The following is a 23,352-nucleotide window of genomic DNA, read 5'->3' as shown; positions in this document are numbered from 1 at the left end:
TCTCAGTTTTTCTTTTTTAATAAATTTGCAAAAAATTCTACATGTCTGTTTTTTTCTGTCAATATGGGGTGCTGAGTGTAAATTAATGAGAAATAAAATTAACTTTATTGATTTCAGCAAATGGCTGCAATGAAACAAAGAGTGAAAAATTTAAAGTGGTCTGAATACTTTCCGTACCCACTGTGGGTGTGTGTCTGTGTGTGCGTGTGTGTGTGTGTGTGTGTGTGTGTGTGTTTGTGTGTGTGTATATATATATATATATATATATATATATATATATATATATATATATATATATATATATATATATATATATATATATAAACATTCACTGCTTCTGCTTTACAAACGATGAGTGGTTTTGTTACCCTGGTGCATGAGTTTGAAGCCTGAGGTCACACCCTTCAGCTTTGCAACCTTAGACGGGGATCCAGTGGCTGTCTGCTTCAGGTAGCAGTAAAATGCCCTTTAAAAGTAAGCAGTGTTAGTGCGTGTTCAATTACTGCAATGTCTTAATGAATTTAGACTTCACAATTGTGCCATACAGGAAAACCAGTGTCGGCTTGCTCACAGTTAGTCATGCTGAAATGATTCCCTTCTGCCAACGTCAACAATAAAGTCAACGATAAGAGATTTACTTAAATATTACAGGATAAATACATGTTCAAAGGAGGGAGAGTAAGTATTTTAGTAGGAGAATGTTGAACATGAAGCTGCCAGGCAGGAGGCAAAGAGGAAGGCCAAAGAGGAGGTACAGTATATGGATGTAATTAATGAGGATTTGAAGCTAGTGGGTGCTAGGTGGAGAGAGATGATTTGCTGTGGCGACTGCTGAAGGGAAAAGCCGAAAGAATAAGAAGAAATACAGACAGAATTCATCTCAAGACATCTATCTCAGTCTAGAGAGATCATGAGACTAGACCATGAATAAACGCTATTAAATAAAGAAATCTTTAAATCAAGAAATAATTTCTTTATATTATACTATTATTTATATAAAATATTTACAAAAACACTTTACATTACTATGGTCCATGTTCAGAGTGAGTCTGGCAAACAAAATTAAATAACCTGTTGTCTTTGTCCCAATCAGAGCGTAAAAACGTGAAGAACAAGCAGGAAGGGTGTTGTGTGCAGGACAGCTGACAGTGCTGGACATCTGGGGAGTAAATCTGCAGAATATCATCTCCAGGAAAGTCCACGTCCACCTTCAGGTCCTGGGCTGTAGAAAGTATAACAGTAAAACAATGCAGAATATTTGTACACACAATTCAATCCAGCCACTCACAAGCTATAGCATTAGAGCACTAAATAGTGTGCAATATACAAAAACTATATTTATTTTATATATATATATAATAATAAATATAGTTTTTTTTATATTGCACACTATTTAGTGCTCTAAATATATATATATTTATATATACAAATACAAATATAATATTATATAAAATACTACCTTTACTGAATGAATCTGAAAAAACACAGGAAAGCACTATCACCACGTATACTCTCATTCTCCCTGAAAAACATTCACTGCTTTACACACAATGAGCCACAATTAATATGGTTTTTGGATTTTAAATTTCAAAGATTAAGGAAGGTTCATTGGCTAACATTAAAATAAACACGCCACTCACTAACTGGAAAAAGAGGTCAATGCACTTCAGTCTCATCGTTAAGCCAAAGTTCGAAAGGAAGTTCAAAAAGTTTTGGCATGGACATGGATCTGGACTTAAAACAGACCTTACTGGCAACAGTAAATAAGGGTTTTGCTATAAAAAGTGAGATCCTGAAATTGGAAAAGAAAATAAAGCCCTAAAAATCTTTTGAAAAGTTCAAGCATGGACTCCATGAAGTACCATGAAATTACTCTAATTTTAAACTAATTTTAAACTTCTGGTTTAATTTCCTTCACTACTTTGCTTTAGTTCTTCAATGACCAAATAATTCATTATTAACAGCATGAATACAAGTGGCAGATGATTTACATTTTAAAGCTATTCTGCCTTTTTATTAACCCTTATATTTTCCTACTATGCAAATTAGGAGCGTTGGGTCTACTTGACCTTGTCTGTTTTGACTGCTTATAAAAAATGAACTATATATGATAGCCTTTTTTTTTTTTACCTTTTTAGTCTAACTTGTTTCCAACATATTAACATATATTTTGCAAAAATTTATTATTTGGTATAATCAACCTTATTTATATACAAAAATGACTCATTTTTTTTCTCGTTTTATTTTCACTATAGAGGCACAAAAGTTGATGCCCAATTACAGGTTGGTATATGTCAAAGGCAGGAGATTGTTTTGAAACCATTTTGACCATTTTTAATGTCAGCAAATAATAAAACCTGTTTTTTTACAGGCCAAATTGACTTGAATGCTTATAAATAAAAAAATTCTACAATTATCACCATTCTGTGTGTAATATCTATTTTATACTTGTAATATCTATTTTGCCCACCTGATGTCATCTGATCAACCAACACCAGCCTACACACACACAAACACACACAAACACACACACACACACACACACACACACACACACACACACACGCACACTCAAAAACATGCCATATCTTCATGTGAATAATACTTCTTTTACACTCCTTATGTTTTTTATATAACATAATTTATGAAACATAATCCTTATGAAATTATGCCATGTTTTTGAGTAAAATAAGCAGAAATTATTAAATATTATTTTGGATAACCACTGACTGACAAATGTCAAACATTACTCATCATGTCTCCAGGCCAAAGCTTACTGATGCAACTAAATGTATAAATAAGAGAGAGGAAACAAATATGATTTGCAAAACACATGTATTTTATTTTTGAACTCCTAGAAATATGAACGTGCGTGTGTGTGTGTGTGTGTGTGTGTGTGTGTGTGTGTGTGTGTGTGTGTGTGTGTGTGTGTGTGTGTGTGTGTGTGTCTGTGTGTGTGTCTGTGTGTGTGTCTGTGTGTGTGTGAAGCTTGTTGTTAGATCAGATTTTGCCCCCACCTGGACAAATGCATATAGAAAATGTTAAATATTTGAAATATTATTGAATATATGAAAAGGGCAAAAGTGTAACCAATTCCCCACTAAATATGGCTGGGTCAAAATGACCCGGGAGGATCCAAAAGGCGTAGTATTTACTAGTCTGAACACATAGTTCAATGAAAATATACAAAATTAATTTTACTTGCAAAGTTCATAATTTGGAACAATCCTAGTAAATTTCAGGCATATATGTGAAAGAAAACCCAAGTTATGACACATTAAACTTTCCAGCTGGGTCAGATTGACCCGAGGAAAATATCCGGGTTAATGATCAACTTTATTCTTCTAGTTATATCATTATATATTATTTGCTGTCATAACCTTCAACATGGAAAACCCAGTCCTCTTTCATAAACCCCATTGCAAACAAGTGAGGTAAAACATCCACTAGAGAGGACTTCAGACTCTTCAAGAACAGCACAAGAAAAAAGGGAAGTTATGATTGCAGTAATGGCACAAGTAGATAAAGCTCTGGGTTGTTTATTGGAAGGATGTGGTTAAAGCCCTAGCCTACCTGTCAGGCAATTGAACAAGGTCCTTAACTCTCTCTGTGCCATACTGTAGCTGCCCCTGCACTCTGACTCCAAACTCCTCAGCTGAGATATGTGAAGAATTCCACTGTGCTGTAATGTGTGTGTGCCAATAATAATAAAGGTTTCTTTAAAGGATATATGTACTAGATGCAGATGCTAATAAGGTGCCTAAGGGATTTTCTTTTAATTAATTAAATGTTTTTTAATATTTAGTGCAAGATTAAACTAATTAACCATTAACATTTTTTTTACCATACAGGTAATTCAAAAACATAATCTTCCTTTATCATCACTGGTTACACAAAACAACTTTCTTTTTTGTGTAAGTTTGTGTAAGTGAGCTTCCCAAGTTTGTTTTGCTACAGAAGCAACAAATCAAAATGTGCTAATAAAATACAGTACACCCACTGACTGGCAAACAGAAGTTACTAAACTGTGTAATAATCAGTTTCAGAGATTCTTAGAATGATATCTGAACACGTAACAACACATAACTTATTTGATTTATTTATTTGAAGATAGCATTGGAACTAACACACGTACTATAAAGCCAGGATCAAAGTTACAGCAAGGGAAATATAAATAGTTTTTCTTCCATAGCTCACTTTCTGTTAGTAAAAATAGTCCATATACTTAAATTTATATAATTTTTACCTTTGATTCAACATGTCTGTCGCTGTCTATCTAATTTCAAATTTATTTCAAATTATATATATTTTTTGTCACATACCCAGTATGACATGTAGTGCAATGCATTGTATGACTGTCCTAAAAAATAGTAACAAAAGCCAATAGTAATGAAAAGAACAAAGGAATAAATATAAGGCACAGGTGAATACAATATGTGCATAACTATATAAATTATATATATTTATCAAGCATAAATTAAAAAATATATCAAAGTAGATCAGGAAAATCTAATAAAATATAATATAAAATATAAAATATAATCAGAAAAAATATAATCAGAGAAAGAAAATGTTATCAGAAACAGTTATAGTGTAATCAAACATGTAAACACAGTGTTAGCTTCCCATTTTTCTCACCCCTAGCACAGCTCAGAAGATAGATAGTGTGATGCAGTGATCTATCAGTGAAATATCAGTACATAGTCGAGTAAGATTTTCATTAGCACAATATCTGTAAGTCTGAAAGTCAAGTAATATTGAAGCAAATTATACAGTAAATATGCCTTACAGTCCCCAAACCTACTCAGGTACTTTCTTCCCATGGTACTAAATCTTTGTGTTTAACAAATCCTTGTGAATCTTTGTGTATATTTGCAGAAAGCTGCCTCACTGGTGTGTGTACAGTACAAGGTGCATGCAGTAGAGGTAATGTTTTAGTCGCTGGACTGCTGGTTGCTTTGGTGCGGAAGGGAATACTGCTCCACTGCAACTTCAGCATCACTGTTTAGTGCGTTTTTGTCCCCACATGCAATTATCTGTGTGACTGGTCAGACAGTGAATGGTCTGCCATTGCAATATATGACCATGGGAACGTCTTCTATTTTAAGGTTTTTTTTTTGTCAGTTACGCAAGACAATTTTTAGACTATGGTTTCTTGTAGAGGTTGTATTTCAAAAGGAACATTTGTACATACTGAATATGGCATATGTTTGTGCATGTGTGTTTGTTTTTAACTGTAGTGAGACTTTGTGCTTTTGAGGGCTGAAGCATGGATCCACATGGCAGCAAATCTTTTCTCCTGTCACTCACCTAGACCTGACAGTCCACAGCACAACATAAGTCCCAAATGGATGCCCTCCTCTGCACAGCGCAACGCTGGCTACAACCCAAGAAGTGGACTTACTCTTCATGGATAGAATTCTATGTGCTCTCCCCTCAGAAGAATGCAAAGCAGTTAGGCTCAGCCATCCCACCCCCAGATAGATGGTAGAGAACCTCCAAGGTGCCCTGGCTACCCTAAAAATAGGTTTAGGTAAGCATGGGAGAACCCCCAACAGTGAGCCACTATTTATCCTTCTGTCTCCTTAACTTCATGGCTCAGGGAAAGAGAAGTACCCAGGAGAGAGGCCCCACTGAGGACCCTCTTGTCGACGAGCCCATGCTCTGGACTGCCATTGCCACCCAAGGCTCCAAAGCCTTGTCTAGTGGGTTGCACCCTACAAGCCTCGCCTACTCCTAACTGCCCTACAGTGCCAGTGGAGATAAACGGCAGATGGCAGCATGATCACCCTGGCTCAGCCTTCGGTCCAGGGGCCCAAAGTAAAGTCAGCAGGGACCATATAGGCTGTGCGTACATGGCGCTCTGCCACACAAGTGCATACCTGAAGCATGGAGGGTGAGTGGCCATTATTAATAGGTTTGATTGCTGATCTGCCTGTTCCCCTGCTCTTAGGTCAGTATTGGCCTGGGTTCCCACCCAATCCACCAGCACCAAAACAAAAGCAGCGGCCCCAGACCCTCACTCCTTGCCCCCAGGAAGTATATATGGCTCAAGAAGGAAGGGATGCCCCTACACCTTCTGAAGGTCAGACACTTTTCAATTATAATAACCCTGCCTCAGCTGTGTATCACCAGATTCCCAGGGAGGGCAGTTTTGCCCAAGAGCAGAAGGAGGATGACTGTCTCCGCCACTGTTGTGGCCAGCTGCTGGAAATCAAAGTCTAATGGGTCGACCCAGATCAAGACCTGCCCGCTACATCAAGGGCTCCTTTATCAAAGAACATAGGTACAAGGTCAACTCGAATTATTGGTGGTTTTCAAAAGTAAATCGCACTACTCATGCACCTCTGGGTCACAAAACACTGGGCCTGAAGCTCCGGGACCGCTTCATCTGGCCAGGTATGGATGTGTAGGTCTGAGCCCCAAAGAACCTGTGCCCGTGCCACTGATCCCCATGCCTGTTATTGGCATGCCCTTCGAATGCATTGGCATGGACCTCATCAAGCTGCTCCTGAAGTCAGCCTGGGGTCACGAGTACATTTTGGTGATCATGGACGACATCACTCAATACCCTGAGGTGGTGCCAAGTCAGAAGGCCATGACCCGCAACATCCCCAAAGAGCTTCTGCCATTAGCTGCATGAATCTGTGTTTGCATGTGCCTCCACAGAGAGGGGGCCAATCTCACTCTGTACAAGTGGCAGGATTTGACGGAGTTGGTGGACCAGTTTATTCTCCTCGTCCCTATCCTAACCCTTCTCGTCCAGCACAAGATCACGCCCCCCCCCCCCCCAGTGGTTTTAAAGTGGCCATAAAGAGTCCCCAAAGCCTGATGCAAGGCCACAGAAGTGTAAGAAGGCCGAATACTAGGGCAAGGCATCATCAAGGAATACGTCAACCCCTGGTATAGCCAGATTGTGGTTGTCCCAATGCCTGATGGAAGCCTGCACATATGCAACAATTTCCAGAGGCTCAACCTGGTATCGGTCTTCGATGGCTACCCTCTCCCCAGGGTGGACAACCTAGTGGAAAGGCTAGGCAGAGCCTGGTTTATCTCCACCCCTGACATAACTAAAGGCTACTCTTACTTTCAACTTTCAAAGTTTCTCTTGCCCCAGTTGGTAAGGAGAAAACAACCTTCAGCATGTTCTGGTCCTTGGAGCACTCTGAAAGGCTGGGTTGACTGTGAACCTGAAGAAATGTCATCTGGGGCTGACAGAGGCACAGTACCTGGGGTTCCAAATTGGCCAGGGCCTGCTCATGCCCCAGAAAAAGAAGGTGAAGTTGTACCCCAATGCCTGACGAAGAAACAGTTTTTCCAGAAGAAACCTTTTTGGAGTGTTGAATGGATATTATCGTAACTTCTCTTCTGTAGCTTCTCCCCTCTCAGACCTTATGAGAAAAGGACAACTGGACTGGGTGCGATGGACAGAGGCCACTGAGTAGGCATTCCAGCTACTGAAAAAAGCCCTCACCAGCAGCCCGTTCCTCCGAAAACCCGGACATCAGCCTCCCTTTCCTGGTCCATATGGACATGTCAGAGCTTTGAGCTCTGCCAAACTCAGTTTTGTGGCTGTGGAATGAAAAGCCCTTATGATCAAATGGGCCATCAAGGAGCTCAGGTATTATTTAACTGGTTTTCACTTCACCTTGGTGACCGACTACACCCCTCCATGAATGTCAAACGCCAAAGACACTAATGCCAGAGTGGCTCAGTTTTTCCTTGCATTGCAGGACTTCTCATTTCAGGTCCATCACAAAGGAGGCACACAGCCTGGGAACGCAGATGGACTGTTGAAATGACACACCCTTTTCGCTCTTCAACCAGTGGCAGTAACTTCAGAGCTGGGGGGAAACTGTGATGGCGGAGCATGCACCGCCACCTTTAAACACCTCCCTCTACTATTGCAGTGGTGCTGAAAGGACAGTGGCACTTCAGCACCACATTTGTTTTGGATAGCTGGAGAGCACCTGGCGGCAATACGAGGTGGACTTTTCAGCCAAGAATTCAGCGGGCAATCAAAGCTCTTCACCCACGGCCAGAATACACACTGCGTGTGGAGCAGTGCATTTAGAGAGGTAAAGGGCCTAAGGTTGCAGAAGGTCTGTTCTCTGTTCTCCGACCCAGATTTGCCCATGGTAACTGCTGAGGTAGACCAAGAAGACCACCTGATCTCGCTGCATGCTGCACGTCTCCTGGGACCCACACCACCTAGAAGACTGCCAATGCCATTTTGATGACATTAATGTTGAGTGTTGCTCCCGCCACTTTTGAGTGAACACTTTAGAACTCTTTATATGTTTTATCATTATCACTGGCATTAAGTTTATGCCCATTGGGTCTGCTTTTGCTGCTGTTCTGGAAATAAATTACTCTTTGTTGATAGCACACCACCCTACCTTGCCTGTGTTCAACCTCTCATAGCCCTGAGTCAACACACAATATTAATTTAGAATTTTAAGGATATTCAAGTGTACATTAAATAATACTAAAACATCTAAAAGATTGTCCAAAAACTTTAAAATATTTATTTATGTACTTTTAAGCATTAAAAGATAATCAGCTTTTTTTAAATTGGTCAGACTGAATGTAAGTTTTATATTCCTCACTAAATGCAGGATGCCATAGGATTCAAAAAGCTTTTTTGATCATAGCAGTTCACACTAATACGCTATATACTCAGTGCACTTATTACATACAGATTTTTATTTTCATTTTTATTTTAATTTCTCTTATCTTACACATCAGGTAAAACAAGCTCTTTTGGCTTATTTTGAGATTATTTAAACCAAAGAGACCACAGACTTATGTGTTCTAGCATGAACACTGTTGGCAATTATGTGATTCAAATGAATTGCTCCTCAAATTAGTGGTTATTTTAAAAAATAGGAAAGTGACAAATCTAGTGATGTTTTGAACCATATTTGCACATTCACATCATAGCTGCTGGTTAGAGACAGTACATTTACCAGTAGATACATCACCAGTAACGGAACACTACTGTTTCTACTCTGTATTGAGTAGATACAAACAGTCACAGATTACCATACTGTAGCTTTCAACAAACAATCATCAAAATCAATAGACCTATATTTCATGTCATTGTATCTTTCTGGCCTAGGCTCAAGACTATTACTGTTTTTATAACACTTAAAGGAACATAGGAAAGTGGGCAGTAGATTAATTCCCACTAGATTTACAGTCCCTCAGAGAGAAGCCAGATGTCACACCATAACTGTACACCACCTTTTCAGGTCTGGGTAGAGTCATGACTTGCTTCAAATAACATATATGCCTAAAATAACACAAACAAGGACTTTAATGCATGTAAAAACACACACTCATAAATAGTTGAGTAAGTCATTGTTATTAAATTTTAATAATTATAATTTTTTTCAATCAAATAAATTATGAGTTATTTTTTCTGCTTATTAAGTAATGTTTTTTGACATCTTATTTTACTACACTATGATAGAGATTGTATTTACCTGATATTCTCATCATGGTGAGAAGGTAGGACATAAGTGTAAAAATGGCAGTCTGGATCGTTTGTGCACGTTTCTCGACAGATCTCAGATGTATTTGTTTTAAAATCACGGTAATCATGTCCAAAGAAGTCAAGGCCTTCATAGCGTTCTGTTGCCCAAACTTTGGAAGAACAATGAGAATAAAGTGGATTAAACTGTAGCATCTTTTCATGCACATAATAGAAAGTAGAAAAAAAATCTAACCATTTGTGGGAGTGCATTTTCGTGTTGGAAATCCAGAAAAAAGTTCTTCTTCTTTTACTGGCTCTAGCTGGCTTACACTGTCTGTATGCTTTAGGAAACAATGCATGTTGATCCTGTGGGAAAAATCAGTTTTAAATATTCTGGTCATTTGAACATTGATATTCATGCTCTTGTCATCCAGTTCAGTCCGTTTCTCAGAGTGAAGACACCAAGGATGGAAAAAATACTGAGAAATTATAATTTAAGTTAAAGTATCTTATTTAGATAAAAGTGGTTGTATCCAAATTTACAGTAAACTGAGGAAATTAGAATAATGTCATGTTAAAATGTAAAAAGTAATGATTATTACTTCTCTAAACTGTTATAAGATGAACATTTCACAGCAACTATGCATTTTTAATCAGTTGTTTTTATTTTTACCAAAGACATGTTTATTAGACTCTTTTTTCTAGCACTTACTCAGGCTTTGTAGAATATTTGGAAGTTGTGTAGGTGAAATGTGTGCAGCGGGGATGTGCGCTACACAAAAACTGACAGTGTTGAGGTGAGACAGCCGGGATGTTCTCAAAGTCATTTCCTCTGTAGTGTATGTTAGCAAAGATCTCCTCGTTACATTCTATAATAAGCTGTATGTTAATTAAAATGAAATTAATAATAAAATTTTTAGTATTTTATACCAACACATATCATGAGAAAATTTGCTTACTTTCTTTAGTCCTATACAATGAATCTGAAAACCCTGACACAAGACCCGGTGTTTTTATGAGTACTGATGGTGTTGAAAAAGTCCAGCGGTATTTGAGAAAGCACTTTTTCCTGCACAGACATCACCAACTTTAATCCACACTGAGTCATATTAACATTTAAATGGAGTGTGTATGTTAAAGATCTACACATTATGAAGCTTAATATTAAATAAGCACAAAGTGTGAAGTGGCATGGTCTAGTTACTTGTTATTCCAACCTTGAGCTTATAGCAAAATTTCATGTGTGATATTCACTAACAAATAGATAAAAATCTCATTGTTCTTAAAGTTTTTAATGTTATCTTGTGTTTATAACTTGTCTCTTTATCAAGTTATTGTTTTCAACTGATCTTATTTTACTGCATTACAATACAGATTATATTATATATTTACCAGATATTCTCATCATGGTAAGAAGGTAGGACATAAGTGTAAAAATGGCAGTCTGGATCGTTTGTGCACGTTTCTCGACAGATCTCAGATATATTTGTTTTAAAATCACGGTAATCATGTCCAAAGAAGTCAAGGCCTTCATAGCGTTCTGTTGCCCAAACTTTGGAAGAACAATGAGAATAAAGTGGATTAAACTGTAACATCTTTCATGCACAGAATAGAAAGTAGAAAAAAAATTTAACCATTTGAGGAAGCGCAATTTCGTGTTGGAAATCCAGAAAAAAGTTCTTCTTCTTTTACTGGCTCTAGCTGGCTTACACTGTCTGTATGCTTTAGGAAACAATGCATGTTGATCCTGTGGGGAAAAATCAGTTTTAAATATTCTGGTCATTTGAACATTGACTTTCATGTGCTTATCATCCAGTTCACTCTGTTTCTCAGAGTGAAGACACCAGGGCTGGAAAAAATACTGAGAAATTATAATTTAAGTTAAAGTACAAAATCTTACTTAGATAAAAGTGGTCATATCCAAAGAAATTATTCAAGTGCAAAGTAAAATAAAGTAAAGTATACTGAGAAAATTAAGATAATGTCAGGTTATAATATGAAAAGTAACGATGATATCTTCTCTAAACTGTTATAAGATGAATATTATTTTAAAGCAACTATCACTTTTGAATCAGTTGTTTTTGTTTTACCCAAGACATCCTTGTTAGACTCTTTTTTCTAGCACTTACTCAGGCTTTGTAGAATATTTGGAAGTTGTATAGGTGAAATGTGTGCAGCGGGGATGTGCGCCACACAAAAACTGACAGTGTTGAGGTGAGACAGCCGGGATGTTCTCAATGTCATTTCCTCTGTAGTGTATGTTAGCAAAGATCTCCTCCTTACATTCTATGATGAGATTGAAAGAAGAAGAACAACAAAAAATTATGATAACATTAATTATAACCTTTATTGAATTCTATACCAACATATAACATGAGAATAAGTGTTTACCTTCTTTTAATCCCTTAGATTTATACAATGAATCTGAAAACCCTGACACAAGACCCGGTGTTTTTATGAGTACTGATGGTGCTGAAACACTCCAGCGGTATTTGAGGAAGCACTTTTTCCTGCACAGAGATCACCAAATTTAACCCAAACTGAGTCATATTCACATTTAAATAAAGAATATATAATAATATAATTATGAAGTTAATCTTTTCAACTGAGCTTATTTTATAGTGTTAGGATACATTTACCTGACACCTGTATCACGGTAAGAAGGTAGGACATAAGTGTAAAAATGGCAGTCTGGATCGTTTGTGCACGTTTCTCGACAGATCTCAGATGTATTTGTTTTAAAGTCACGGTAATCATGTCCAAAGAAGTGCAGGCCTTCATAGCGTTCTGTTACCCAAACTTTGGAAGAACATTGAAAATTAATTGGATTAAACTGTAACATTTTTTTATTCACAGAATAGAAAGTAGAAAAAAAAAGAACCATTAGAGGGAGTGCAATTTTGTGTTGGAAATCCAGAAAAAAGTTCTTCTTCTTTTACTGGCTCTAGCTGGCTTACACTGTCTGTATGCTTTAGGAAACAATGCATGTTGATCCTGTGGGAAAAAAATCAGTTTTAAAATATTCATGTCATTTGAACATTGACGTTCATGCTCTTGTCATCCAGTTCAATCTGTTTCTCAGAGTGAAGACACCAAGGATGGAAAAAATACTGAGAAATTATAATTTAAGTTAAAGTATCTTATTTAGATAAAAGTGGTTGTATCCAAATTTACAGTAAACTGAGGAAATTAGAATAATGTCATGTTAAAATGTAAAAAGTAATGATTATTACTTCTCTAAACTGTTATAAGATGAACATTTCACAGCAACTATGCATTTTTAATCAGTTGTTTTTATTTTTGCCAAAGACATGTTTATTAGACTCATTTTTCTATCACTTACTCAGGCTCTGTAGAATATCTGGAAGTTGTGTAGGTGAAATGTGTGCAGCGGGGATGTGCGCTACACAAAAACTGACAGTGTTGAGGTGAGACAGCCGGGATGTTCTCAAAGTCATTTCCTCTGTAGTGTATGTTAGCAAAGATCTCCTCCTTACATTCTATAATAAGATGTATGTTCATTAAAATGAAATTAATAATAAAATTTTTAGAATTTTATACCAACACATAAGAAAATTTGCTTACTTTCTTTAGTCCTATACAATGAATCTGAAAACCCTGACACAAGACCCGGTGTTTTTATGAGTACTGATGGTGTTGAAAAAGTCCAGCGGTATTTGAGAAAGCACTTTTTCCTGCACAGACATCACCAACTTTAATCCACACTGAGTCATATTAACATTTAAATGGAGTGTGTATGTTAAAGATCTACACATTATGAAGCTTAATATTAAATAAGCACAAAGTGTGAAGTGGCATGGTCTAGTTACTTGTTATTCCAACCTTGAGCTTATAGCAAAATTTTATGTGTGATATTCACTAACAAATAGATAAAAATCTCATTGTTCTTAAAGTTTTTAATGTTATCTTGTGTTTATAACTTGTCTCTTTATCAAGTTATTGTTTTCAACTGATCTTATTTTACTGCATTACAATACATATTATATTATATATTTACCTGATATTCTCATCATGGTGAGAAGGTAGGACATAAGTGTAAAAATGGCAGTCTGGATCGTTTGTGCACGTTTCTCGACAGATCTCAGATGTATTTGTTTTAAAATCACGGTAATCATGTCCAAAGAAGTCAAGGCCTTCAAAGCGTTCTGTTACCCAAACTTTGAAAGAACATTAAGAATTAATTGCATTAAACTGTAACATCTTTCATGCACAGAATAGAAAGTAGAAACAAAATCTAACCATTTGAGGGCGTGCAATTTCTTGTTGGAAATCCTGAAAAAAGTTCTTCCTCTTTTACTGGCTCTAGCTGACTTACACTGTCTGTATGCTTTAGGAAACAATGCATGTTGATCCTGTGGGAAAAAATGAGTTTTAAATATTCAGGTCATTTGAACATTGACTTTCATGTGCTTGTCATCCAGTTCAGTCTGTTTCTCAGAGTGAAGACACCATGGATGGAAAAAATACGTTGTTTTTGTTTTACCCAAGACATGTTTATTAGACTCATTTTTCTAGCACTTACTCAGGCTTTGTAGAATATTTGGAAGTTGTGTAGGTGAAATGTGTGCAGCGGGGATGTGCGCCACACAAAAACTGACAGTGTTGAGGTGAGACAGCCGGGATGTTCTCAATGTCATTTCCTCTGTAGTGTATGTTAGCAAAGATCTCCTCCTTACATTCTATGATGAGATTAAAAGAACAAAAAAAAACATTACAATGATAACATTAATTATAACCTTTATCGAATTCTATGCCAACATATAACATGAGAATAATTGTTTACCTTTCTTTAATCCCTTAGATTTATACAATGAATCTGAAAACCCAGACACAAGACCCGGGGTTTTTATGAGTACTGATGGTGTTGAAACACTCCAGCGGTATTTGAGGAAGCACTTTTTCCTGCACAGAGATACATTTACATTTACATTTACAGCATTTGGCAGACGCCCTTATCCAGAGTGACGTACATAAGTGCTTAAATCTCTAACATAGAATACATTAATGCTGGCTCACTAGGTTACATACTTAAGATACCATGAGTTTAAAACATTTGTTCAAAGTTACAATGAAAAAGTTTCAAAGATTGTATTTTTTTATTTATTTTTTTTATTTATTATTTTTTTAAAATGCAAAAGATAAGGAAAGAAGTGCTAGTTGAAGTGTTTCCTGAATAAGTAGGTCTTCAACCGCCGTTTGAAAATAGCCAGTGACTCAGCTGTCCGGACCTCTAGGGGAAGTTCATTCCACCACCTTGGTGCCAGAACAGAGACGAGTCTTGTAGTATACTTGCCTCTTACCCTGAGAGATGGTGGAACCAGCTGAGCAGTGCTGGTAGATCGGAGGTTGCGGGGTGCAGTGCGAGGAGTGATGAAGGCTTTGAGGTGAGAGGGAGCTGGTACATTTTTGGCTTTGTAGGCCAGCATCAGTGTTTTGAATCTGATGCATGCAGCTACCGGAAGCCAGTGGAGGGATTGCAGCAGCGGGGTGGTATGCGAGAACTTTGGCAGGTTGAAAACAAGCCGGGCAACTGCATTTTGGATCATTTGCAGAGGACGGATTGCATTCATAGGTAGACATGCCAGCAGTGCATTGCAGTAATCCAGTCTAGAAATGACAAGATACTGAACAAGTACCTGAGCAGTCTGTGTGGACAAAAATGGCCGAATCCTTCTAATGTTGTAGAGAAGAAACCGACATGAGCGAGTCACATTAGCAACATGAGAGGAAAAGGACAGTTGATTGTCCATGGTTACCCCAAGGTTGCGAGCTGTGCTGAAGGGGAGATCAGATCATTGTGCAAGGATATAGCAAGATCAGGACCTGGGGATGAATCACCTGGGATGAACAGCAGTTCAGTTTTGCTAGGATTGAGCTTTAACTGATGAGCAGTCATCCATGATGAAATTTCTGCCAGACATGCTGAGATCCGGTCAGAAGCTGTGGCATCTGAGGGTGGGAAAGAGAAGATAAGTTGTGTATCATCAGCATAGCATGGTAAGAGAACCCATGTGAGGAAATAACCACCAAGAGAGTGAGTATACAGGGAGAAAAGAAGAAGACCATGTACTGAGCCCTGTGGGATGCCAGTGGAGAGTCTGCGTGGAGCAGATGTCACTCCCCTCCATGTTACCTGATATGAGCGACCTTCCAGGTAGCAAGCAAACCATTCCCAAGCTGATCCGCAAATCCCAAGACTCTTGAGGGTGGATAAGAGAGTCTTGTGGTTGACCGTATCAAACGCTGCTGAAAGGTCAAGGAGGATAAGGACTGATGACAGTTTGGCTGATCTAGCAGCATGTAGCTTCTCAGAGACATCCAAAAGGGCTGTCTCTGTGGAATGAGCTGCTTTAAAGCCAGACTGGTTGGGGTCTTGGAGGTTGTTCTGTGAGAGATAGATAGACAGTTGATTATAGACAATGCGTTCAAGAATTTTTTAAAGAAATGAGAGAAGTGATACCAGTCTGTAGTTACTGATGTCTGAAGGATCCAGAGCAGGTTTCTTTAGGATGGGAATAACCCTTGTTCTCTTTAAAGTAGTTGGTACCTGACCAGATGCTATGGATCTATTGACGATAGTGGAAATGAAGGGCAAAAGGTCTTGCGAGATGGTCTGGAGCATAGTGGAAGGGAGTGGAAACAATGGGCAGGTGGTAGGATTGCAGGACTTGATGAGTTGTAAAATCTCTTCTGCTGCCACAGTTGAGAAATGTGACAACGAAGGTGTCCATACTCTGAGATGTGAGTGCAGTCGGGGCTGAAGTGAAGGTCCGGCAGATTTCCTCAATCTTCTCCTAGTAGAAAGAAGCAAAGTCTTCTGCAGTCAGTGAGGATGAAGAAGGTGGAGCCGGGGGATTGAGCAGAGAAGAGATGATGTTGTGGAATTTCCTAGGGTCATGTGAGGAAGCTTCAAGCTTTTCCTTGTAGAAGGAAGTCTTGGCAGAAGTCACATCTGAGGAGAACTTGACAAGAAGTGTTCTGTAAAAATCAAGATCTGCATCAAGTTGTGATTTCTTCCACTTTCTCTTTGATGATCTTAGCTCTCTTCGATTGTTGCGCAGCACATCTGAAAGCCAAGGAGCAGAACAAGAAGTTTTCTTAGGTTTAGTGAACATAGGGCAGAGGAAGTCCATAGTTGAGGAAATAAATGAGAGGAAAGTATCTGTGGCTGAGTCCAAGGGTAGTGAGGAAAAAGACTCAGGATCAGGAAGGGAAGAAAGAGTGCCAGTAGCTACAAATGAAGGGGAGACAGAGTGAAGGTTGCGGCGGGTAAGAGTGAGGGGGTGAGAGGTAGTTTTAGGTAGGATAGGTAGAGTGATGGTGAAGGATACCAGGTGATGATCAGAAATGTGTAGTGGGGTAGCAGTCACGTCTGTAGCTGGAGAAGGACGGGTGAAAACCAGGTCCAGGACATTGCCTCCTTTGTGTGTGGGGATGTAGCTGTTGAGTGTGAGGGTGAATGAGTCGAGAAGAGACAGGAGGGAAGAAGAATGTAGCTTGTCAGAGGGGAGGTTGAAGTCACCAAGCACTGTCGGGGGGGGGGGGGGGGTATCGGAAGGGAAAGCACCAAGTGAGTCCATTTCTTCCAGGAAGTCTCCTAGGGGACCAGGAGGGCGGTAGACAACAATGATAACAAGGTTTATTTAGAGTGGTAACTGAAATGGCATGGAATTCAAAAGAAGAGATGGTTAAATGAGAGAAGAGGAGAGGTGTAAAGCACCATTTCTTTGACAACAATAAACCTGTACCACCACCCCTGCCTGTTTCTCGTGGTGAGTAAGAGAAAGCATAGGCAGAGGATAAAGCAGCTGGTGTAGCAGTGTTCTGTGGGGATAACCAACTTTAACCCAAACTGAGTCATATTCACATTTAAATAAAGAATATATAATAATATAATAATTATGAAGTTAATGTTTTCAACTGAGCTTATTTTATAGTGCTACGATACAGATTATATTATATATTTACCTGATGCCTTTATCACGGTAAGAAGGTAGGACATAAGTGTAAAAATGGCAGTCTGGATCGTTTGTGCACGTTTCTCGACAGATCTCAGATGTATTTGTTTTAAAGTCACGGTAATCATGTCCAAAGAAGTGCAGGCCTTCATAGCGTGCTGTTACCCAAACTTTGGAAGAACATTGAGAATTAATTGGATTAAACTGTAACATCTTTTCATGCACAGAATAGAAAGTAGAAAAAAAATCTAACCATTTGAGGGCGTGCAATTTCGTGTTGGAAATCCAGAAAAAAGTTCTTCTTCTTTTACTGGCTCTAGCTGTCTTACACTGTCTGTATGCTTTAGGAAACAATGCATGTTGATTCTGTGGGGAAAAATCAGTTTTAAATATTCATTCAATAGTCATTTCAGTTCAGGTTGTTTGTTTGAAGACACCAAGGATGGAAAAAATACTGAATAGTTATAATTTAAGTTAAAGTATCTTATTTAGATAAAACTGGTCATGTCCAAATTTACAGCAAACAGGAAATTAGAATAATGTCATGTTAAATTGTAAAAAGTAATGATTATTACTTCTCTAAACTGTTATAAGATGAACATTTTACAGCAACTATGTATTTTTACTTGGTTGTTTTTATTTTTACCCAAGACATGTTTAATAGACTCTTTTTTCTAGCACTTACTCAGGCTTTGTAGAATATTTGGAAGTTGTGTAGGTGAAATGTGTGCAGCGGGGATGTGCGCTACACAAAAACTGACAGTGTTGAGGTGAGACAGCCGGGATGTTCTCAAAGTCATTTCCTCTGTAGTGTATGTTAGCAAAGATCTCCTCCTTACATTCTATAATAAGATGTATGTTAATTAAAATGAAATTAATAATAACATTTTTAGAATTTTTTACCAACAAATATATCATAAGAAAATTTGCTTACTTTCTTTAGTCTTATACAATGAATCTGAAAACCCTGACACAAGACCCGGTGTTTTTATGAGTACTGATGGTGTGGAAAAAGTCGAGTGGAATTTGAGGAAGCACTTTTTCCTGCACAGAGAAAACCAACTTTAATTAGTAAAATGCACTAGGATACAAACAATGGGTCATATCAGTGTTCAGTTAAGTGCATTTATCAGGAGCTAAGGGAGTCCACCACTCCCTTAAATCCTCAGATAATTTATAAAAATAAAATCACCCTCAGAGTCTTTGTCTCTAGAAAAAAAAATCAGTTGTTAATTTTTGCTTTAATTAAATATTTTAAATTGCATAAATTGATGAGGACAAATTTGCCTGTTTGGATGTAGTTTTTGTTGTTTTGTAGATTTTACCCCAAATGTATTTATTAGACATTTTTTTGCGTATATATTACTATTAAAGTGTCAACTTGTGACAGGAATTCTGTCTATTTCATACTTGAAAGAGACAGAATTCCTGTCACAAGTTGAAACAGGTTTAGATGTTTTGAACAGTAATTATCATACTTTGAGTGTGTCAATATTGTTTTCTTTCTTATTATTAGGAAAAATAAATTACTATCTCAGGCCACTATCAATCAAGCTATATTAAAGCTAAATAAAATGCCAGTATTTGACTAGTTGCTGTAACAAAAAATTCTACTGAATTCTATATCTATCTACACTAGGGGTGGCAGGGTTCACAAAACCCCCAGTTCGGTTCGTGTCACGGTTTTAGGGTCACGGTTTTCGGTTCTGTACGGTTCTTGTGGTTATTTTTTCTTTTAATCTTCAACACTCCAGAAATTTCCTTCAGCATTTGATATATAGCTTATGAGCTTAATTATACACAATTTAGGATACAGTATTAACATTTTTGTAATGTAATCATGCACTAACTGAATTTGACTTGACTTTAAGCACATTATTGGGACCATCTCTGAGTAAAAGCTAGGTGAGATTTTGATACAGCAAGAGAGAAGACATTGATGATGACATGCTTTTCATTTATTTGGCAAACTTGCATTTATAAAACTGCCAACTTCAGTGTAGCTCTTACAAAAAAAATTAAAGAAAAAGAGAGGAACTCTTACAAGCTCTGTCTTTTAAACAAGTAAAAAATATTTTAAACATAAATATATAATATAATGTAATAACATAATATAATGAGGCTATAAAAATAGCAAAGACCATAATCATAAAGTCAAGCATAAGTTTAACATCTTAACACAAAAACAGTATAAACAATGCTTCTATTCCCTGAGAGTGAGGATACATTTCTTTCACTTGAAATTAAAGTGCAGTATTTGGAAACTAGAGATTAAAGGGCCACTGAATATATTTAAATATTAAAAACAAAAAATGCTGGCTATCAAAATTGCTATAAAATGTTGTTTCCTAACCGGCTCTCTCCTGTTTGTGCTTATAGACACATTGGCGTGATGTCTTCTCAAATGAACTGTCATATTAGAAGTGTTGCCATTAGCATATTGAATGCATTTTGCACAATGCTTGCACACAGTCGCAGTTCTACTGTTTTATTTCCGTTGTCATCGTAAGTAACATGAAATCCAAAATGTTCCCATACACCGGATTTGAACGTCACGGGCGCATCCGCCAACTCCGGGCAGCCTTCATTATCTCCTCCACTTGCCATTTCTGCAGCACTCCTTACTCAACTTTTACTGTCTATATGTATGTTCGTGCGAAACTGTCTGAGGCGAAACTGAGCACGGGGCTACATTGCGCATTCGTCAAACCGTGCGATGCACACACGAACCGAACCGAGACAAGCAAACCGAACGGTTCGGGTGTTTTTTCATGTACCGTGCCACTGCCACCCCTAATCTACACTGATCATATTGGTGTTGGTCCTGTTTAGACCCCTGAAGGTGTGTTGAGATATCCAGCACCAAGATGTTAGCAGCAGATTCATTAAATTCTGTACGTTGCAAGGTGGGGCTTGATCTGACTTGTTTGTTGAGCACATTCCAAAGATGCTCGATTGGCTTGAGATCTGAGGAACTCATCAAAACCAACATTAACTTCTTCAACAATTTGAGTTACAGTAGCTCGTTTGTCAGATAAGACCACATGGGCCAGCCATTACCCCCCACGTGCATCAATGAGCCTTGGCCGCCCAAGACCCTGTAGACAGTTCACCACTCTTCCTTCCTTAGACCACTTTTGATTTTAGTGTATATTTACGCACACGCACACACACACACACACACACACACACACACACACACACACACACACACACACACACACACACACACACACGGGTATGTATATATTAATATGGTCTAGTAATGTTAAAACAATGTTTCTTACCTGTTTTCTGCATGTGGGAAGGTCGTTGTTGTGAATGAAAAAAATTTGCAGTCTGGATCTCTGGTGCATTTCTGCTGGCACTCATCAGAAGTATTTAAGTTCAACTGGACATAGACTGATCCTGTGAAATCTACGTCCTGATATGTCAATGGCAAACAGTTATCTGTGGAGATAAAACAGTTTTTAAATTCTTTATAGTATAGGCACATTTAACATCTCATAAAAGCACTAATACAAAACATCTATAAGAATAAAGTAAGCTTGGGGTCTTGTGATGGTGCACCAGGTGTTTCAATGACAAACTAAAAAAATGTTGCATTTACTTGTTTTGTTACCCTGGTGCATGAGCTTGAAGCCTGAGGTCACACCCTTCAGCTTTGCAACCTGAGACGGGGATCCAGTGGCTGTGTGCTTCAGGTAGCAGTAAAAGGCCCTTTAAAAGTAAGCAGTGATAGTGGGTGTTCAATTACTGCAATGTCTGAATGAATTTCAATTTCACATTAGTGCCATACAGGAAAACCATTGCCAGGTTGATCACATCATCCTAAAATGACTCCCTTCTGACAATATCTTCAATATTAAAGTCAAAGATTCACTGTTATATTACATGTTAAATATACAGACAGAATTAATCTCAAGACATCTCAGGATCATCAGACTAATTAGGAAGATATATGATAGTATTATTTAAATAAATAAATAAACACTTTACACTGCACTTTAATGCATTTGTCTGTTAATCTTATGTATTAAGCCATCGTGGAATGCACAATACAAAGAGATCAAAGAGAATAATAATGATATTATTTGTGATAAACTTTTAATTATTTCGTTGTGTCAGACTTTCAAATGATATTATTTACTAAACTTGTAAAATAATTTTTCAAATGTAAAACAGGTGCCAAATTATTTATTTATAATGCAAAATTTCCATATGTTTTATTTAAAAAAATATTTTTACATTTAAGCATGTTTGAAATTACGACTCACTTAGGAATATCCATATTGTTTCATGTTTTCAAATAGTGTCACAAGCTCATTAGAAAATATATCTCTAAAAATTCTGGTTTAGAGTGACTCCAGTATATAATACTAAATAATCTAACCTGTTGTCTTTGTCCCAATCAGAGCGTAAAAACGTGAAGAACAAGCAGGAAGGGTGTTGTGTGCAGGCCAGCTGACAGTGCTGGACATCTGGGGAGTAAATCTGCAGAATATCATCTCCAGGAAAGTCCACGTCCACCTTCAGCTCCTGGACTGTAGAAAGTAAAACAATGCAGAATATTTGCACATCTATTTGTAATTTCTAATGATTCAGTAGTTATAATGTCAAATAAGTTGTCACACAGTTCAATCCAACCACTCACAAAGCAATAGCATTACAGTGCAATATATAAAATAATTCACTTATATATATATATATATATATATATATATATATATATATATATATATATATATATATTACTATTTCTATTTTTTTAATCGATAACTATAACACTACCTTTACTGAAGGAATCTGAAAAAACACAGCAGAACACTATCAATGTGTATACTCTCATTCTCCCTGAAAAAAAATTCACTGCATCTGCTTTACACATGATGAGCCACAGTTAATATGGTGTTTGGAATCACAGGTTTGAAACTTACAACGATAAAGTAAAGTTCAATGGCTTACATTAAAATAAACACACCACTCACTAGATAAAGACTAGATAAAGAGGTCAATGCGCTGCAGACTCATCATTAAACCAATATCGAAGTTCAAAAGGATTCCCAGAGCACATTTCCTATTCTGTGTTGGCATGGACATGGATCTGGACTTAAAAACAGAGCTTACTGGTTTTTGCTATAAAAAGTGAGATGCTTAAAACGAAGCCCTAAAAAGCCCAAGAATTTACTCATCCAGGAAGCTAAACTAATTTCTGGTTCAATTTCCTTCATTTCTTTGCTTTAGTTCTTTAATGACCAAATAATTCATTATTAACAGCATGAATACAAGTGGCAGTTGATTTACATTTACATTTAAAGATATTCTGCCTTTTTATTAATGAACAACTTTGTTCTTCTAGTTATATCATGTATTATTTGCTGTCATAACCTTCAACATGGCAAACCCAGTCCTCTTTCATAAACCCCTCTGCAAACAAGTGAGGTAAAACATCCACTAGAGAGGATTTCAGTCTCTTCAAGAACAGCACAAGAATAAAGGGCAGTTATGATGGCAGTAATGGCTCAAGTAGTTAAGGCTCTGGGTTTTTTATTGGAAGGATGAGGTTCAAGCCATAACCTACCTGTTGGGTCCTAAAAGGTCCTTAATCTCTGCTCCAAAGCTGCCCCTGTGCGCTGACTCCAACCTCCTCAGCTGGGATATGTGACGAATTCCACTGTACTGTAATGTGTGTGTGCCAATAATAATAAAGTCTTCTTTAAAGGATTGCACATATGTACTAGATGCAGAGTGCTGTGAATTTGTTGTCAAAAAAATAAAATAAAATACTAATGGTAAAAAGGCAAAATTAAAATTTCTTTAATATTTTAGTGTGAGATTAAGTTAATTAAGATTTTTCCCTCACCATACAGATAATTAAAAACAAAATCTTCCTCA

At 37.4% G+C, this 23,352-nt stretch overlaps 1 protein-coding gene and 1 pseudogene across 8 annotated transcripts; both read right to left on the bottom strand.

Moving 5' to 3' along the window:
- LOC113661528 overlaps positions 1-1,647 on the bottom strand; it is an 11,682-nt pseudogene extending 10,035 nt beyond the window's left edge.
- Positions 1,648-8,685: 7,038 nt separating this feature from the next.
- On the bottom strand, positions 8,686-23,345 carry LOC113661525. 8 transcript variants are annotated; one of them, XM_027175809.2, is made up of 25 exons: positions 23,039-23,345; positions 21,851-22,001; positions 21,068-21,177; positions 20,745-20,907; positions 18,392-18,501; positions 18,143-18,299; positions 17,711-17,823; positions 17,468-17,627; positions 14,283-14,401; positions 14,022-14,178; positions 13,739-13,851; positions 13,497-13,656; positions 13,064-13,173; positions 12,822-12,978; positions 12,360-12,472; positions 12,118-12,277; positions 11,870-11,988; positions 11,608-11,764; positions 11,113-11,225; positions 10,871-11,030; positions 10,438-10,547; positions 10,191-10,347; positions 9,732-9,844; positions 9,489-9,648; positions 8,686-9,295 (listed from the first exon to the last, which is right to left on the bottom strand). In XM_027175809.2, the coding sequence occupies exons 3-25, from the start codon at positions 21,087-21,089 to the stop codon at positions 9,181-9,183; spliced, it is 3,018 nt and encodes a 1,005-aa protein (XP_027031610.2). In that variant the 5' UTR covers positions 21,090-21,177; positions 21,851-22,001; positions 23,039-23,345; the 3' UTR covers positions 8,686-9,180. The 8 variants fall into 8 exon arrangements, with proteins under 8 accessions (XP_027031610.2, XP_027031611.2, XP_027031608.2 ...); XM_027175810.2 differs by having other exon boundaries at positions 21,080-21,177; XM_027175807.2 differs by lacking the exon at positions 23,039-23,345 and adding an exon at positions 22,249-22,408.
- Between the last annotated feature and the right edge of the window lie 7 nt (positions 23,346-23,352).

Source organism: Tachysurus fulvidraco, chromosome 24 (genome assembly GCF_022655615.1).
Source record: "Tachysurus fulvidraco isolate hzauxx_2018 chromosome 24, HZAU_PFXX_2.0, whole genome shotgun sequence".
NCBI lineage: Eukaryota > Metazoa > Chordata > Actinopteri > Siluriformes > Bagridae > Tachysurus > Tachysurus fulvidraco.
The sequence above is the reverse complement of the archived record's forward strand: the minus strand, read 5'-3'. Positions and strand labels throughout refer to the sequence as shown.